Source organism: Lycium barbarum, chromosome 9 (genome assembly GCF_019175385.1).
Source record: "Lycium barbarum isolate Lr01 chromosome 9, ASM1917538v2, whole genome shotgun sequence".
In the NCBI taxonomy this organism is placed as follows: domain Eukaryota; kingdom Viridiplantae; phylum Streptophyta; class Magnoliopsida; order Solanales; family Solanaceae; genus Lycium; species Lycium barbarum.
This window is the reverse complement of record NC_083345.1, coordinates 119,748,950-119,768,330: the sequence shown is the minus strand read 5'-3', so window position 1 is coordinate 119,768,330 and position 19,381 is coordinate 119,748,950. Positions and strand designations below refer to the sequence as shown.

Here is a 19,381-nt window from a genome sequence, read left to right as displayed (position 1 = left end):
CAATATGTTTAGTCCTTTCATGATAAACAATATTAGCAGCTAATTGTAGTGCTGCTTTGCTGTCACTAAACACCAGTTACTGGCTGAGCAATTTCTACTCTAAGTTCCTTCAACATCCCTAGTAACCAAATTAGTACTACAATTGTAGTTGCTAAGCTCCTATACTCAGATTCAGCTGAACTTCTTGAAACTGTAGTCTGTTTTTTTGATTTTCATGAAACTAATGAGTTTCCAACTTTTATCATGTATCTTGTAACTAGGGGTGGGCATGGTATGGTAGATACCGATTACCGTACCGAAATCGAAATTTTTTATACCGCGGTTTCGGTATTATGGTATTTGGTATGCATTTTTAAAAAGTTTGGTATTCGGTACGGTATTCGGTATTCATAAAGAAAATACCGAAATACTGAATACCATACCGAAGTATATAATTACATATACAATTCATATATCTTAGTATTATAATCCTAATAAATATATAAACTAGTATTATTAGAAAACTAATTGTTTAAATGTTGGAACTTTGACTACTCTATCTTGATTTAAATGTCTTTTTTGTGTAATTGATTCACGAAGGGGACTGCTTGTACTTTCTTTTGAATATTTTTACATGTGTAAGGTGTTTAGTACATAATAATTGAGGCGTTTCTTAAGTAGCGGAAGTCATAATTCTCCACGATATGAGTATATATAGTAAGTCGAAGTCGGACAAACTATGGTACCGATTTACCGTACCGTAAAATACCGAAACCGAACTTTAAAATACCGAACCATACCAAATTAATTTGATACGGTAACGGTACAATATTTTTTAAAACCAAAAACCGAAATTACCGTACCGAAGTTTCAAATATCGTACCATGCCCACCCTTACCTGTAACTGATTTTCTGGTCAAAGGGCATGTTGCCTTGTCTACATCACAGTAAGCTGTGATATCTTTCTTGTAAACACTAGATAGAAGTAATCCTTGTCCTGGTTCTCTTTTAATGTATTTTATTATCCTTAAAGCTGCATCCATATGAGTTTTCTTTGGTTGTTGCAAAACCTGGCTGAGTGTTTGTACTGCAAATGCTATGTCAAGTCTGGTTACTTTCAAATACAGTAATTTTCCAATTAGTCTCTGATAAGTTTCTTGATCAACTGGAGGATCCTCACTTAACTTGACTTCAACCTTAGCTTCAAGCATTTCATCATATTGCTTAGTGGTTCGTTTTGTATTGGTGTCAATTAGTGTAACTGTTGGCTTAGCAACTGACATTCCTGCCTCAGATATGAGCTCCAATGCATATTTCCTCTGATGCATGGTTATACCTTGTCCTGATCTTACAAATTCTATGCCTAGAAAGTACTTAAGTTCTCCAGGATCCTTCATTTTAAAGGTCTTCTGCAATACTCTCTTCGTTTCTTGTATCAATTCCAACCTAGTTCTTGTTATCAACATGTCATCCACATAAACCAGGACAATGGTAGTCTCTTGTCTTGATTTCCTGATAACTAATGAATGATCATACTGTGATTGCTTGAACTTGAAACTGATCAGTTCCTCAGACAATTTTGCATTTTGTTGTCTAGGTGCTTGTTTGAGTCCATACAAGGATTTGACCAATCTACAAACTGTTTTCTTTGTCTTCTCCCCCTGATTGGTGAATCCTAGTGGCATTTCCATGTAGGTTTCATCATGTAAATTACCTTGTAAGAAGGCATTATAGACATCCATTTGATGGATATGCCATTTGTGAGCAACAGCTTAGAACAAAGCACTTCTCACAGTAACTATTTTCACCACTGGTGAGAATGTTTCCTGATAATATATTCCTTCTTTTTGGCTGTACCCCTTTGCAACAAGCCTTGCCTTGTATCTTTCTATATCTCCATTTAACTTGTACTTTATCTTATGTATCCACTTACACCCTATAGTACTCTTTCCTTCTGGTAAGGTGACCACTTTCCAAGTGTTGTTGCTCTCAAGTGCTTAAATCTCTTCTTTCATAGCTTGAATTCATTTGGGATCTTTTACAACTTCTAAGTAGTTTCTTGGTTCAGTAGTAGTTGAAACTGCAACAATATAGGCTTTGTATTTGTCTGAAATGTGCTCATATGTGATAAACTGGTCCATTGAATGTGGTACATCATGATAAATGTTTAATGAGATAAAATCTTTCATCCAAACTGGAGGTTTGGTTCCTTTAGAAAACTGTCTAGTTAGAACTGCAGACTGCTGAGGAGTTTGTTGTTGATGAATATGTGAATTTGAGTTTTGACTGAGAATGTGTTCTTGATCATTTGTTGGTATTGTGGCGGTTGAGTCTGGTATGTGACTTTGCACCTCAGGTTGTTGTGAAACCTGCTCATTTTCAGTATTTTAACTTATCTCAGACTGACTTTGCTATATATGCATTAGGTTCCAGTTCTGCATATCATCTATAGTTGGTTCTATATTCATGAATATTGGTGGTGGACTGGTGTGGTGATTTTGGAAAGGGAACACCTCTTCTCTGAATATAACATCCCTATTTACAAAGAAAGATTTGTTGGATATGTCATACAGTACATAACCTTTTTTAACTTCAGAATATCCCATGTGTATAGCAATTTTTGATCTTGACATCAGTTTATCATATTGATTCACATCTTTAGCAAAACATAGGCATCTCAGTACTTACAGATGATTGAGTGATGGTTTTCTTTTGTACAGCTTTAGATAAGGTGATTCACCATTAAGAACTTAAGTAGGTAGCCTATTTATCAAGTATACAGGAGCTAAGACATAGTGACCCCAAAATTCAAGTGGTATAAAGGCTTGTAATCTAATAGCTCTTGTAACTTCTAGAATGTGTTTGTGTTTTCTTTCTACCACTCCATTTTTTTGTGGAGTATATACACAAGTGGTTTGGTGAATCATCCCTAGTTGCTTAAACATATTATTGCATGTGGAATTAATAAATTCAGTTCCATTATCTGTCCTTATATTTTAACAGTCCTGTCAAACTGATTTTGCACATATGTAAAGAAATGTTGTAATGCATAGCAAACATCAGACTTTTTCTTAAGTAATAAAATCCAAGTGAATCTTGAGAAATCATCTACTATTTTGAGAAAGTAATTATTTCCATCATATGTAGGAACTCTGTATGGTCCCCAAAGATCAACATGAATTAAAGCAAAGCATTCTGAACTCTGTATGGTCCCCAAAGATCAACATGAATTAAAGCAAAGCATTCTGAACTCTTTATGACACTAGACATAAAATGAAATCTACTTTGTTTGGCACATGGACATATTGTGCACTTAGTAATTTGTTCTTTAATAGTCTGTAAACTAGTAGGTAAAATCCTTTTAAGTACTGAAACTGAGGTGTGTCTTAATCTTTTATGCCATAAAGAAATATTCAGCTAATCAGACTATTGAGAATTTGTAGACTGCACTGCTACACAAATACTTCTTCCATCCTTTTTGACTCTATTCATCAGCAAGTATAGGCTATTGATTACTTTACCAATCTCCTTCACCCTCCCAGTGAAGAAATCCTAAAAAAGACAAAAGTCAGGAAAAAATTATGCAAAACAATTTAACTCTCTAGCTAATTGTGAAACTGAGATCAAATTGAACTTAAACAGAGGAAGGTGAAACACATTAGAAATTGTGCTTCTAGGTGAAATGGTGCTTGATCCTGTGTGTGTACCCATTGATACATCTCCATTACGGAGAAATACTCTTTTTGGACAAGCAGATTTTACTAATGTTTCCTTGTTAAGTAAATTAATGTCAGCAGTCATATGGGTAGTGGCACCGGTGTCCACTATCCATTCAGAACTGTTAGTGGCACATAATGCCATCTGACTATTACTTGTAGTGTGCTCAGTGTTAGTGCAAGTGCACTTAGTGTCATTTGTGCACTGACTATCATCACCTGTACCATCCAAACCAGCTACATTAGCAGAATGCATTTCAGTACTAGCTGAGTTATTCTAATTCAGCAGGCTGAGAATTTGCTCATATTGTTCTTTTGTAAATGGCAACATTGTTTTCACTTGTACTAGTTGAGCTTGGGCCAGTTGATTTCCACTTAAACCCTGCCCACTAGGGCCAGCAACACCAGCATTTCCATAAGATCCAATACCACTTAACCCTCCTACAGAGTTGTATACACTAGTGTTTAGTCCATATTTGAACTCTCCTAAAGTTTGACCAATAGAATCTTCATATGTAACATGATAAGTTGCATTATGTCCTGGTCCATCAAACCTCCTCCTCTTGTTTCTGAAGTCTTGAGGATAACCAATCACCTTGTAGCAGGTGTCTTTAGTATGCCCCTTGATTTTGCAAATTTCACAGAACAAAATAAAGTTCCTTTTGAATCTAGATTGTCCACCTTGATGACCAGAACTAGTTGCACCCCCATGATATCCATTATTTCCAAGACTCTTGGAGTACATAGCACCTTCAAAATTTCCTAATCCTGTCATAGGATGATTAACTAATATTCCAGCAATAGCAGCAATATTCTTTTGACTTTCATCACTCACAACCATTAAGTAAGCTTGATTGACAATTGGTAAAGGATTAGTCAACAAGATTTGACTTCTAGCTTGATTGTAGGTGTCATTTAGTCCCATCAAGAATTGAAATAGTTTCAAATTTTGTAAATGCAATATGAAATTCCTTGATTTATCACAATTGCAAGCAGGTGCAAGCACAAGAGCCTCAAATTCCTCCTATAATTCCTTAAGTCTTGAAAAATATACATACACAGTGGCATTTTCTTGAGTTATTGTTGCTTTTTCATTGTGAAGATTAAATGTCCTAGAACCATCAACTTTACTGAATATTTCTTGTAATTCATCCCATACTACATGTGCAATTGATGCATACATTATACCACCAAGTAAGTTATTGGCTACAGAATTCGTGATCCAAGATAATACTATTGCATTTACTCTTTCCCAATGGTATTGAATCTTAAAGCTCTAATACCATGTTGTAATCTGTGATATACAGGAGGAGGAGGAGGAGGAGGAGGAGGAGGAGGAGGAGGAAGAAGAAGAAGAAGAAGAAGAAGAAGAAGAAGAAGAAGAAGAAGAAGAAGAAGAAGAAGAAGAAGAAGAAGAAGAAGAAGAAGACGAAGACGACGACAACGAAGACGACGACGACGACGACGACGGCGACGAAGAAGAAGAAGAAGAAGAAGAAGAAGAAGAAGAAGAAGAAGAAGAAGAAGAAGAAGAAGAAAATAAATACGAAGAGCAAGAAGACGAAAAAGAAGAAGAAGAAGAAGAAGAAGAAGAGGAAGAGGAAGAGGAAAAAGAAGACGAAGAGAAAAAAAAAAAAAAAAAAAAAAAGAAGAAGAAGAAGAAGAAGAAGAAGAAGAAGAAGAAGAAGACGAAGAAGAAGAAGAAGAAGAAGAAGAAGAAGAAGAAGAAGAAGAAGAAGAAGAAGAAGAAAAAGAGGAGGAAGAAGAAGAAGAGGAAGAGTGTAGAAGAATAAGAGTGTAGAAGAAGAAGAGGAAGAGTGAAGAAGAAGAAGAAGAAGAAGAAGAAGAAGAAGAAGAAGAAGAAGAAGAAGAAGAAGAAGAAAAAGAGTAGGAAGAAGAAGAAGAGGAAGAGTGTAGAAGAATAAGAGTGTAGAAGAAGAAGAGGAAGAGTGTAGAAGAATAAGAGTGTAGAAGAAGAAGAAGAAGAAGAAGAAGAAGAAGAGTGTATAGACGAACAAGAGGAAGAAGAAGAGGAATAAGAAGAAGAAGAAGAAGAAGAAGAAGAAGAAGAAGAAGAAGAAGAAGAAGAAGAAGAAGAAGAAGAAGAAGAAGAAGAAGAAGAGTGTAGAAGAATAAGAGTGTAGAAGAAGAAGAGGAAGAGTGTAGAAGAATAAGAGTGTAGAAGAAGAAGAAGAAGAAGAAGAAGAAGAAGAAGAAGAAGAAGAAGAAGAAGAAAAAGAGTAGGAAGAAGAAGAAGAGGAAGAGTGTAGAAGAATAAGAGTGTAGAAGAAGAAGAGGAAGAGTGTACAAGAATAAGAGTGTAGAAGAAGAAGAAGAGTGTATAGACGAACAAGAGCAAGAAGAAGAGGAAGAAGAAGAAGAAGAAGAAGAAGAAGAAGAAGAAGAAGAAGAAGAAGAAGAAGAAGAAGAAGAGGAAGAAGAAGAGGAAAAGGAAGAAAAGGAAGAGAAAGAGGACGAAGACGAAGAAGACGACGACGAAGAAGAAGACGAAGAAGACGAAGAAGACGACGACGACGAAGAAGACGACGACGACGAAGACGAAGAAGACGAAGAAGAAGAAGAAGAAGAAGAAGAAGAAGAAGAAGAAGAAGAAGAAGAAGAAGAAGAAGAAGAAGAAGAAGAAGAAGAAGAAGAAGACGAAGAAGACGAAGACGAAGAAGAAGACGAAGACAAAGAAGACGAAGACGAAGAAAAAGAGGAAGAAGAGGAGGAGGAGGAGGAGGACGAGGAGGACGAGGACGAGGAGGAGGATGATGAGGACGAGGAAGAGGACGAGGAAGAAGAAGAGGAGGAGAAGAAGAGGAAGAGAGGAAGAGGAGGAGGAAGAAGAAGAAGAAGAAGAAGAAGAAGAAGAAGAAGAAGAAGAAGAAGAAGAAGAAGAAGAAGAAGAAGAAGAAGAAGAAGAAGAAGAAGAAGAAGAAGAAGAAGAAGAAGAAGACGAGGAAGAAGAAGAAGACGAGGAGGAGGAGGAGGAGGAAGAGGAGGAGGAAGAGGAAGAGGAAGAGAAAGAAGAAGACGAAGAGGAAGAAGAGGAGGAGGAAGAGGAAGAGGGGCAGGAGGAAGAGGAAGAGAAGGAAGAAGAAGAGTGTAGAAGAAGAAGAAGAAGAAGAAGAAGAAGAAGAAGAAGAAGAAGGAGAAGAAGAAGAAGAAGAGTGTAGAAGAAGAGTGTAGAAGAAGAAGAAGAAGAAGAAGAAGAAGAAGAAGAAGAAGAAGAAGAAGAAGAAGAAGAGTGTAGAAGAAGAAGAAGAAGAAGAAGAAGAAGAGTGTAGAAGAAGAAGAAGAGTGTATCATTGTATTGATTCAATGTAATGTTTACAATGCTAATTACATGTATATATATAGATGAATAATGTATATCATTGATTACTAACTACCTCATTGAAGCTTAACTAACTTTCAAATATGCTAACTGTTTTCTGGAAACTGTGCAATCACATTTTAGCGAGTTTTGTACCTTAACTATCCATTGTTATGTGCATTTATCTACCTAGATTATCACTTTCGTTGTATTAAAACACATCTCTATGCTAAGTTGACCTCCACGTGCCTGTTGTTGATTGATTTAAAATATTTATCCAACTTAGCATCAATGTGTGTTTTAATACAAAGAGAGTGATAGTTGGGTAGGTAAAGAGAGCAATAGATAGTTAAGGTATGGAACTCGCAGAAAAAGTGATATTTTAGATGTGCATTTGACGATTAACTCAAAATTTATTTAATCAAATGACGTATAAGGTAATTTACTTGAAGAGTGTAAAGGAGGTTTGGGTTTTGGGGTCAACGAATCTGAGGCTAGAAATTTAATTCCAAATGTTGATTGTTGTTGAAAAACTTGTGAAGCCATTCTTTGTGTGCTGAACTTGAAAATAGTTGTTTGAAAACTTGTTGGTGAGAAATTTTAGCTGTTGTTGTGTTCTTGAAGTGCAAAACTTTGGCGTCAAATTTGAAGAAATTTAATTGTATGTCACTGAAAATTGCTTGGGTATTGTGATTGAAGATAGAAATTGAGCCGTAACAATTGATTTCTTGGTTTGAGGATTAGTATTGAAGATTTAAGCTAAAACAAAAAAAAACAAAAAAAGCTCCTTAGTGAGAGTTCTTAAAAACTTGAAAATCTCAAAATGGGTTTGTGAATCTATTGATTGGTTTGATCTAAATCTTACTAGAGATTGTTAGGGTTCATGTTTTGAAGCTATGAGGGTTAAGCGAGAAATGATGGATAATTTCATTTACGCTTTAGTTAAATTATGGATTAGGTGTAATAAATGGGTAAGTGAGTTATCGGGTTTCTTACACGTTGGACTACCATGTAAGCTCCAGTGGCAACGTTGACGTAAAGGCTAACGTTTTAAAGGCATTTGTGGTCCAAAAACATAGACTTGCGGGTAGTTTTGGTACCAAAAACAAACGGAGGGTAAATGTGAGCTATTTCTAGTAGTTTGAGGGCATTTTCAGCCCTTTCTGTATATACTATAAAAATGTATTACATAAGTCGATGATGTCAATGGTAAAATTATTGCATAGGATAAAGAGAGGTTTGCCGGGGGAGGAGGGGGTGCGTGAAGAATATCTATTGTTCAAAGTTGAAGGGAAATTTAATTTTTAAAGCAAAGTTGAGGACTGTAAATAATTTTCACCCAATATTTTATTCAAAAATTCAAACAAGCAAAAGTTAACTTTGATGGGGTAAAAGTAACGTTTCTTTATTTCGTTCTTCAAAATAACGATACTCTGAAAAAATAAAATCAGCGTACAATCCTGACTGATATGATAGGAATGATTTGACTAAATTGTTACTGTGAGTAACATTTATGTGCATTTTGTTACTCCCAGTAACGACACTTGGAAATTAGTTTCTTCTTCATCCCACAAGCACCGCATTCTAAAATAAAGACATTTTGGCATAATTCAACTTAATTTGAATTGTTTTACATTGTGCGTCATACAAGTATGACAAATTACGTGAAAGTATTTTAAAAAATTAGAGTATCATTAGCGTAACGAAATACACATAAGACGTTACTCACAATAACGATTTAATCAAGTCATATCAGTCAAGATTGTCGTCATAATATCATTACTCTAACTGATGAAATAGTAAAACATTATTGTGAGTAATGTTTTATACTTTCGTTTATTCTATCAGCCGTTAAATTTTGTTTGTCAGAATTTTTGAAAAAAATATTATGTACTCAAAAATATGTTAATTCTATTTTGGAAAATATCCAAAAGAATGTTTTAGTATTGTTAACTGTTTGAAATAATGATTTATTCGCAAGTTTGTGTATCTAAATTTAGATATCCTTATATTTTGTGGAAGGTTCAAAAATAGTAAAAGTTTTAAAATAGTATAAAAGATTCTGGACTTCCTAAAAGAACTCTACCCCTCTAATTTGATTTGATCTATAAATATCTAGCGAGAAAGGTTTAATCATTCAACAAAACAAGAAGTAAAAAGAAAGAGTTCTTTGTTAATCCTTGCTTGAGAAATCTCTCTTTCTCTCTCCATTTTCAAGATTCCATTCCAAAACCCAATTTCATACTAAACAGGAGGAAGAAAAGGAACATATATACACCATGCAAGAAGCTAAAATTGTAGCGACTATCACCTCAACAACAATATTGTTCTTGTTTATGATCAATATAAATGTTGCAGCAGGAATGCCAGACGAAAAAGTAGTTGTCATAACCAACAACCACACAAATTACCTTAGCGTCCGTTGCTTCTCCTTCGATGAAGATGGCATTGTTAGGCACCTGAATACCATGGGCACTTTCAACATCACTGTCAAAATCAGAAATTTCTTCCCCACTACAACAATGTGGAATTGCTCCACAAACATGGGGACTTTCGTCGCGTTTAAATCCAGCTACGAGTGTGTGAGCCATTCGACGCCTTGTGAATGGAAGTTTGATGAGACATTCACGTATCGCTATAACCCCGCGGATGAAGAATGGGTAGCTCATGAGTACAATCCTAATTATGAGTCTCTTACTAGAGGAGGAGTCATCAAAGGGTATTACGTTAACTAAATGGAACAATATATATCTGACAATGGATTCAGAAAATCGATTCTAACTTGTCAGAACTATCAAAATGGTTCGTCAGAAAAAGGTAGTTAAGGTTAGTATGACATGTAATATAGACAAGTAGAATATTTAGTGTTGAGATTTCAGAAAAATAGGTGCAGCTGAGGAGATCCCTTTTAGGGATACAAAAGCTTTATGGATAGCTTCACTTCCTCATTTTTTTTCCCTGGAGACTACATTAAATGGGCTATACTTGGTAAGCGATCTATGTTAGGTACGGTAATAGGTGTATCTCGACATGTACTTGTCAAGCTACATATTATATATTAAATTTATGTGCTTACTTAATGGGGTCAAGTTAAGCTATATATGTGCATACTTATAAGATAATTTACTTGAAGAGTGTTAAGGAGGTGGTTGCGTAACGAGAGCAAATTGTACATATGACAAACACCTTTTTGTGAATTTCATCTATATCACAATCGCAAGTGCTTGAGTTCATGAGGAAGCTCACATTATGTATTTGTCTTCCAATCACTAAGTGGTGCCAAAAATAGATGTTCCTAATTTATCCATAGTGAACTATGTAAGCTTGTGTCACATCTAATAATTTTTTCGATTTCTTTTTTTTTTGGTAAAAATTTTTATTACTAAACTGAAAGTATTACAGTATGGTAAGAAACAAAACTTCTCTAGTGTATTACAGTATGATAAGAAACAAAACTTCTCTAGTGTATTACAGTATGATAAGAAACAAAACTTCTCTAGTGTTGGACATGCTGCCCTAGGATCATTAGCAACATCCCTACCACCTTTGTTGTAGGATTATGGCAGTATAATTTGGTGTTGCGACAAATCAACCTAAATATTCCATTATTTAAAACAATTAACAACACCCGTACAATCTTTTGGAAATTTTTGAATTAGAATAAACAAATTTCTAAGTAACGTTTTACATCATGTTTTACTAGCGAAATTTACTTATACCCATCAACTTTGCTCTAAAATCAAACTCTCCCTTTAACTTTAAAAAATAGATATTCTTCCATTTATATGTCAAATGACTTCTTTAAATGCCTATTGTACTGTTATATTGTCAACCTTTGCCTCTTTTTTCTTTCAAATAATGGAAAATTTTGAACTAAGGAATGGGTTTCAACTCCTTTCCTTCCCCACGTGGAAGAAGTGTACACACAAGGAGCTTTTTAATTCTTTAAAATCATGATTCTTTTTTTAAATCTAAGTAATGAATTTACCTATAATAAATAAATATATTTTCTAGATGAAACAAGAAAAGTGAGAAATACAAACTGTGTATATAAACTACTAACGTTCTATAATGAAACACATGAAAAAAATTAACGTTATTAATAATAATCAAAACCCTAATATCTATGTACACAAGCGAAAACAATGAAGATTGACTTTATAAGCATATATCAATGGGGTGATAAAGAAAATAACTAATAAAACTAGACGTAGATTTATAACAAATTCCTAAACGATTATCTATATATATAAATGAATTTTAAATTATAATTTAAAAAATATTCCATTGATGACAATCAAAACTCCCTTACCTATCTAAAAAATAGAATAAGAGAGAAGTGAAACTTTAAATATACACACACGCATGGATGCACATACATACATGCTTTTATACATACATTCTTAATGCAGATAATACTACCCTTGACGTCTATGCTTTAGACCACAAATGCCCTTAAAACGTTAGCCTTGCCACCAGAGTTGATGACATGGCAGTCCAACATGGCAAAAATCCCCTCCTTTTAAATCGATGCTTTGTTCTTCCGATCCATTGCTATTTGAATTGTTGTGCAGACTTTGAAACTCCAATTTTGAAGTGTGTTGAAGTTTGTTTGAAGTTGTAGTTGTGTGTTGAAAGATCGAGTTCATCGTTTGGGTTTTGGGGTCAACGAATCTGAGGCTATAAATTTAATTCCAAATGTTGATTGTTGTTGAAAAACTTGTGAAGCCATTCTTTGTGTGCTGAAACTCGAAAATAGTTGCTGATTTGAAAGCTTGTTGGTGACAAATTTTAGTTGTTGTTGGTTTCTTAAAATGCAAAAATTTGGTGTCAAATTTGAAGAGATTTAATTGTATGTTACTTAAAATTGCTTGGGTATTGCGATTGAAGCTAGGAATTGAGCCTTAACAACTGATTTCTTGGTTTGAGGATTAGTATTGAAGACTTAACCTATTAAAAAAAAAAAAAAGGCTCCTTGGAAGAGCTCTTAAAAACTTGAAAATCTGAAAATGGATTTGTTAATCTATGATTGGTTTGATCTAAATCTTACTAGAGATTTTTGGGGTTCATGTTTTGAAGCTATGAGAGTTAAGCGAGAAATGATGGATAATTTCATTTTACCCTTTAATTAAATTATGGGTTAGGTGTAATAAACGAGTAAGTGAATTATCAGGTTTCTTACATGTTGGACTACCATGTAAGCTCCAGTGGCAAGGCTGACGTTTTAAAGGCATTTGTGGATCAAAAGACGGTAAAGTTAGTTTTGGTACCAAAAACAAACGAGAGGTAAATGTGAGCTATTTCGAATAATTTGAAGGTAATTTTAGCCTTTTCTGTATATAATATAAAGGGAAAAGGGCCAAAAATATCCCTCTACTTTGAAAAAAGGGTTAAAAATATCCTCCGAACTTATTTTGGGTCAAAAATACCCCTCCCGTCCTTAAAGTTTTCAAATATACCCCTAACTTGACGGAAATTATCCGCCAAAATAACCCGAAATCATTTTTTAAACCCGCTCCATCATTTAAACCCAACTCAACTAAATAATAACCCATAATCCCCTTATTCCCCCAATACGTAGGTATGAAGTTTGAGGGAATTGGGGGAATAAGGGAATTTTCTGGGTTATTATTTATGTGGGTCGGGTTTTAAATGATAGAGCGGGTTTAAACAATGATTTGGGGTTATTTTGGGGGATATTTTTTGTCAAAACTGGAGTATATTTGAAAACTTTAAGGATGAGAAAGATATTTTTGACCCAAAATAAGTTCGGAGTATATTTTTAGTCATTTTTTCAAAGTAGAGGGGTATTTTTAACCTTTTTCCCTAATATAAAAATGTATTACATAGGTTGATGATTGAAAATGTAAATGGTAAAATTATTGCATAGGATAAAGAGCTGTTGGGCAGGGGGTGGGGGAGGGGGGAGAGAGAATGTCTATTGTTCAAAGTTGAGTGGAAATTTAATCTTTAAAGCAAAGTTGAGGAATGTTTTCACCCAATATTTTATTCAAAAAAGCAAAAGTTAACTTTGACGGGGTAAAAGTAACGTTTCATTATTTTGTTTTTCAAAATAATGATACTATGAAAAAATAAAATCAGCGTACAATCTTGACTGATATGGTAGGAACGATTTGACTAAATTGTTACTGTGAGTAACATGTATGTGCATTTTGTTACTCTCAGTGACGACACCTGGAAATTAGTTTCTTCTTCATCCCACAAGCACTGCATTTAAAGACATTTTGGCAAAATTCAATTTAATGTGAAATTGTTTTACATTGTGCTGTCATACAAGTATGACAAATTACGTGAAAGTATTTTAAAAAATTAGAATATCCTTAGCCTGAGTAACGAAATACACATAAGACGTAACTCACATTAACGATTTAGTCAAATCACATCAGTCAAGATTGTCGTCATAATAACATTACTCTAAATGGAAAAGGGTCAAAAATACCCTTGAACTATCGAAAATAGACCAATTTTACCCTTTGTTAAATCTTTGGATCAATTGTACCCCTACCATCTAATTTAGGGACTACATATACCTTTTTAGTTAACAGACCTCCACACAAGCTGCCAACATGGAACAAATAATGACGTGGCTGCAACGTGGAAAACTCTTCACTACCGATCAGCAGCCTCACCGGAGCCCGGCCAAACAAGGCCGTGAGAACACTCCCCAGGCCGGATCTTCATGAATAGATTTAATCTAAGGTTCCTGAGAACGATCAATTTCTCTCCAGCTACGGCGATGAAGCTGACCGAGATAGGAAAATCAATGAGCATCAACATGAGTACCGTCGTAGAAAATTGGTCCCCTAATTATATTACTACTATGATAGCGTCTCTCTGTTTTCTGTTTTCTGTTTTTTATCGCTGCAGGATTTGACCACCGGAAGGCTGGCGACGAATCACGACCTTCCCCTCACCCACACGCCACTCTCTTCCTATTTTCTATCTTGGTGCGTCACTGTTACGCCTGACTCCGCCCAACTCGATCCATAAACAGCTGACGACCCCTTTTTGCTCCATCTCCTACCATACGTCCATGCCACAACCACTGGCCAACACCCCCGCTCACGCTTCCTTTTTGTTTTGTTTCCAAGTCACCGCCAGAAGAAAATCCGACAAATAGTGCCAGAATCCGGCGAACAACACCGCCGAGCAGTGGCTCCCCAACCTCCTCTGTCTTGCTGGTTTTGTTAGTTTCCTAAGAACAGGGTTTGTTTAATTCTATCTGATACGCTGCTTGTTCGGTACGAGATCTGGCCGTCTTGCATTTTCCGGTGACTATAGTTGTCTTCTCCGTTGTGTTTTATTTTTTAGTGCGTTTCAGATGACGTTGAAGAATAGGGTCAAAGGGACACATTGAGGTTTTTTATTTCCACGTTGCAGCCACATCATTATTTGTTTCATGTTGGCAGCTTGTGTGGAGGTCCGTTAACTAAAAGGGTATATTTAGTCCCAAAAATAGACAGCAGGGGTACAATTGATTCCAAAATTTGACAAAGGGTAAAATTGATCTATTTTCGATAGTTCAAGGGTATTTTTAACCCTTTTCCGTACTCTAAATGACGAAATAGTAAAACATTATTGTGAGCAATATTTAATACTTTCGTTTGCTCTATCAACCGTTAAATTTTGTTTGTCAGAATTTTTGAAAAAAATATTATGTACTCAAAAATATGTTTATTCTATTTCGGAAAATTTCCAAAGAATGTTTTAGTATTGTTAATTGTTTCAAATAATGAATTATTCACAAGTTTGTGTATCTAACTTTAGATATCCTTATATTTTTTCGAAGGTTCAAAAATAGTAAAAGTCTTAAAATAGTATAAAATATTTAAGACCTCCTAAAAGAACTCTACCCCTCTAATTTGATTTGATCTATAAATATATAGCGAGAAAGGTTTAATCATTCAACAAAACAAGAAGTAAAAAGAAAGAGTTCTTTGTTAATCCTTGCTTGAGAAATCTCTCTTTCTCTCTCCATTTTCAAGATTCCATTCCAAAACCCAATTTCATACAAAAACATCGAAAAGAAAAGGAACATATATACACCATGCAAGAAGCTAAAATTGTAGCGACTATCACCTCAACAACAATATTGTTCTTGTTTATGATCAATATAAATGTTGCAGCAGGAATGCCAGACGAAAAAGTAGTTGTCATAACCAACAACCACACAAATTACCTTAGCGTCCGTTGCTTCTCCTTCGACGAAGATGGCATTGTTAGGCACCTGAATACCATGGGCACTTTCAACATCACTGTCAAAATCAGAAATTTCTTCCCCACTACAACAATGTGGAATTGCTCCACAAACATGGGGACTTTCGTCGCGTTTAAATCCAGCTACGAGTGTGTGAGCCATTCGACGCCTTGTGAATGGAAGTTTGATGAGACATTCACGTATCGCTATAACCCCGCGGATGAAGAATGGGTAGCTCATGAGTACAATCCTAATTATGAGTCTCTTACTAGAGGAGGAGTCATCAAAGGGTATTACGTTAACTAAATGGAACAATATATATCTGACAATGGATTCAGAAAATCGATTCTAACTTGACAGAACTATCAAAATGGTTCGTCAGAAAAAGGTAGTTAAGGTTAGTATGACATGTAATATAGACAAGTAGAATATTTAGTGTTGAGATTTCAGAAAAATGGGTGAGCTGAGGTCCATTTCAAGGACACTAAAAATGTACTCGTCAAGTAACATATTATTGAATTTAAGTTATGTGCATATTTAACACTGTAAGAGAATTTATTTCAGTGTCCAAGCTTGCCCTTTCATGTTCTGATTCCTATCGACAACTCAAATGTAGGAAGATCTCTTTTCACTGAGATCAGAGAACAAATCTTGCTCGATTCAGCATTTACTAGTACTTATAAAGCAAGGGGTCCAATACCTGCAAACTGTTGGTCATATATCAGTGAATTTGTGCATCAGAGACATATACTTCTAACTTAGCGAGCAATATAATCTCATCGAGCATTTTATATATTGCCTGAGATTCGGGGTATGAGTCGTCAGCAGCCACAAATTCGTAGAAGTTACCATCGACCTCTATCAAACTATATCCACGGTTCTTCTTCGCTCCTTTAGCTCTCATTAAACTTCTAACCATTCTAACATCAGCCCATTTCCGTTCATTAGCACACAAACTTGCAAGAAGCACGTAAATGCCACTATCTTGAGGATCTAATTCGATAAGTTTCTCAGCAGCAACCTTGGCCAGCTCAACATTTACATGCATCCGACAACCATTAAGCAAAGCGCCCCAAACAGCTTTATCAGGTTCCATTGGCATTTGTTTTATAAGATTATAAGCTTCTTTCAAATGCCCAGATCTACCAAGTAAATCAACCATGCAAGCATAGTGAGCCACCTCGGGAAAGGATCCATTTAACTCCATGCTCGTAAAGTACTCCCAGCCTTGATTAACCAATCCACCATGAACGCATGCTGATAGAACGCCCACAAATGTGATGCTATCTGGCTCGAATCCCGAGGATTTCATTTGTTCGAAAAGAGTTAGGGCCTTCTTCGCGAGCCCATGAGAAGCACAACCTACTATTACTGAATTCCAGGAAACCAAATCTCTTTGTGCCATTTTGTCGAACAGCTCTACAGCTTCGTCCACGCTTCCACATTTGCCGTACATGTCTATTAATGCGTTTGCCAGGATCACACTGTACTTAACCCATTTTTGCTTAACATAATAATCATGAATTCGTCGACCAAAATCCAACGAACTAGATTGAGCACAAGCGGATAGCACGGAAACCAAAGTGCTCTCCATAGGAACTAAACCTTGTTTCTCCATTTCGTGAAAGAGTTCAATGGCCTCCAAAGGACTATTATTTTGCGAGTAGCAAGCGATCATCGCATTCCAAGAAATTACGTTTCTCTCAGGCATTTCGCTAAAACACTTCTTTGCCAAGTCTACCTCCCCATATTTGGCATATCCATGTATCATACTTGTCCAAGAAAAGACATCTTTTATTTCCATCCTATCGAAAATCTCTTTAGCCATAGGCAAACAACCACACTTCACATACATATCCAACATCGCGTTCGTCAAATTAAGACTGCATTCGACACCTCTTTTCTCCACGAGCTCATGAACCGATTTCCCCAAACTCAAATCCCCCTTCAACGAACACGCAGAAAACACCGTTATCAACGTAACATCGTTAAACTCAACACCGTTCGAACACATCAAATCAAACAACCCCAATGCCTCATCAACCATATTCTTTTCCACATATCCATCAATCAAGCTAGTCCAAGTAACCACATCTCTCTCAGGACTTTCATCGAACACCTTCCGTGCATCGTCAATTTTCCCACTTTCACCATAAAAATGAATCAAACCGTTCCTCACAATCAATTCACTCAAAAACCCAACTTTCCAAATCCTACAATGCACTGACCCACCCACCCCCACCCCCACCCTACACCCTTTCAAAACAAAAACATAACTTCTTTTATCCATTTCAACATTTTCCCTTACCATTCTCCTAAAAAAACAAAAACCCAAATCAAAGAACTGATTTTTAACATAACCCCTAACCATAGTATTCCAAATATACACATTTGGTTCAGACATTTCATCAAACAACTTATGTGCATAGTGTATATCACCATTAACATCCAAAGCACAAAAGGATATGAGTCTACTTATAGGGAAAATATGTGAAATTATGCCAGTGTGTATCATACTGGCTTGAATTTGCTTTATTTGTAACATTGAATTGCAAGATTCTATTAGGATTAAAGTTGGGTGAGTGATTATAAGATTTGAGTTCCATTTTTTGGGTTGTGAAGAAAATAATAGTTTGTGAAAATGGAAGAAAGATTTGAATTTTGTGTAAATGAATGGAAAGTGAGGGAATTTCATAAGAAGCAGCTATTGAACACTAGTTAGATTCTTCATTTTTATATTGAAAGAAATGTATTGAGGCACTTATGGGTGTGATTGGTAGGACGGAAAATGTTTTTTAATAAAATATTTTTTTCGAAAAATAATGAATTTCTTACTTTATTTATTTTTCATATTGTTTTAGTTTGCTTTTTTTTTTTCTTTTTTTTTTTTTGAGACGACGGTCTATCGGAACCCGTCTCTCTACCTCTCATGGTACGGGTAAGGTGTGCGTACACTCTACCCTCCCCAGATCCACTTGTGGATTACACTGGATATGTTATTGTGGTTGTTGAAGTAATTTTTCTACTCATTTTCTTGTGATTGGTACGCAAGTTGAAAAATGTCGTTTTAAGAGCATAGCGAATTCAGAGTGCTAACTTCTAATGTTGGGGGTAGGCACGTGGGAGGTGGGTTAGGGGGGTGGTAGGTGATGTAGGTGGGTGGTAGGCGGGGGAGGTAGGAGAGTGGGGCTAGGGGTGTGAGTGGGGTAGGCAGGTAGGGGATCGACTTGCGTGGGTTGGAGATGCATTTGTGTGTTTTTATCAATCCGGAAAATATTTTCTCTCAAAAATTTTAGAAAAAATATTTTTTTCTATTTTGAGGAAAACAATAGAAAAATATTTCTCAAGATATTTAGTGCAATCAAATAAGAAAAAATAGGAAAACAGTTTCCGTCAATACCAAACACACCCCCATATGTATATTGTTTTTGTATTTTCTTAGAAGTACTATTTCTGCCGGTGTGTATAATATTGGCTTGAATTTGCGTTATCTGTGACATTGAATTGCAAGATTCTATGAGGATTAGAGTTGGGTGAGTGATTATAAGATTTGGGTTGTGGTTTGAGTTCCATTTTTTGGGTTGTGAGGAAAATAATAGCTTGTGAAAATGAGGGAAAGATTTGAATTTGTAGAAGAGTGGAAAGTGAAGGAATTTCACAAGAGGAAGCAAAGACAGTGAATCATCGAACACAAGTTTGATTATTCATTTTTATATTGAAAGATACAGTACTTTTTAAAAAAAAATTGGGTAAAGGGTTAAAAAAAATAGAAATGTTAAACATTATGCGAAATGGATTAGTTTAAGAAGTGTTCATCTCTATTTTTATTATTATTAAAGCGGTTTGATTTTGTCTTTATGGACTGATGTCAATAATTAAAGAGCAAATTTAGAACATTCAAGCACAAATTCAACACTTTAGTAAGGATTACTCCGACAATTATTCGTCTTCTATTATAAATTTGATTCATACCTGGTGACGTCTAATTACCTTCTGCAACATTTAAATGCCATGTTTATAGAACATCTTTGACAAATGAGAAGAAAATGGAATTTTAACATGATATTTGAACATATTTGTATATAAGATGTATAAATATGAATATTAATGAGTTGTTTGGACATAAAAAAATAAAAAATCACGATATTG

At 35.4% G+C, this 19,381-nt stretch overlaps 1 protein-coding gene across 1 annotated transcript; it reads right to left on the bottom strand.

Annotated features, from left to right (window-relative positions):
- Positions 1-15,021: 15,021 nt before the first annotated feature.
- Positions 15,022-18,148, bottom strand: LOC132609667 (pentatricopeptide repeat-containing protein At2g22410, mitochondrial-like). Its single transcript, XM_060323755.1, has one exon. The coding sequence runs from the start codon at positions 17,925-17,927 to the stop codon at positions 15,954-15,956; it is 1,974 nt and encodes a 657-aa protein (XP_060179738.1). The 5' UTR covers positions 17,928-18,148; the 3' UTR covers positions 15,022-15,953.
- Positions 18,149-19,381: the final 1,233 nt, after the last annotated feature.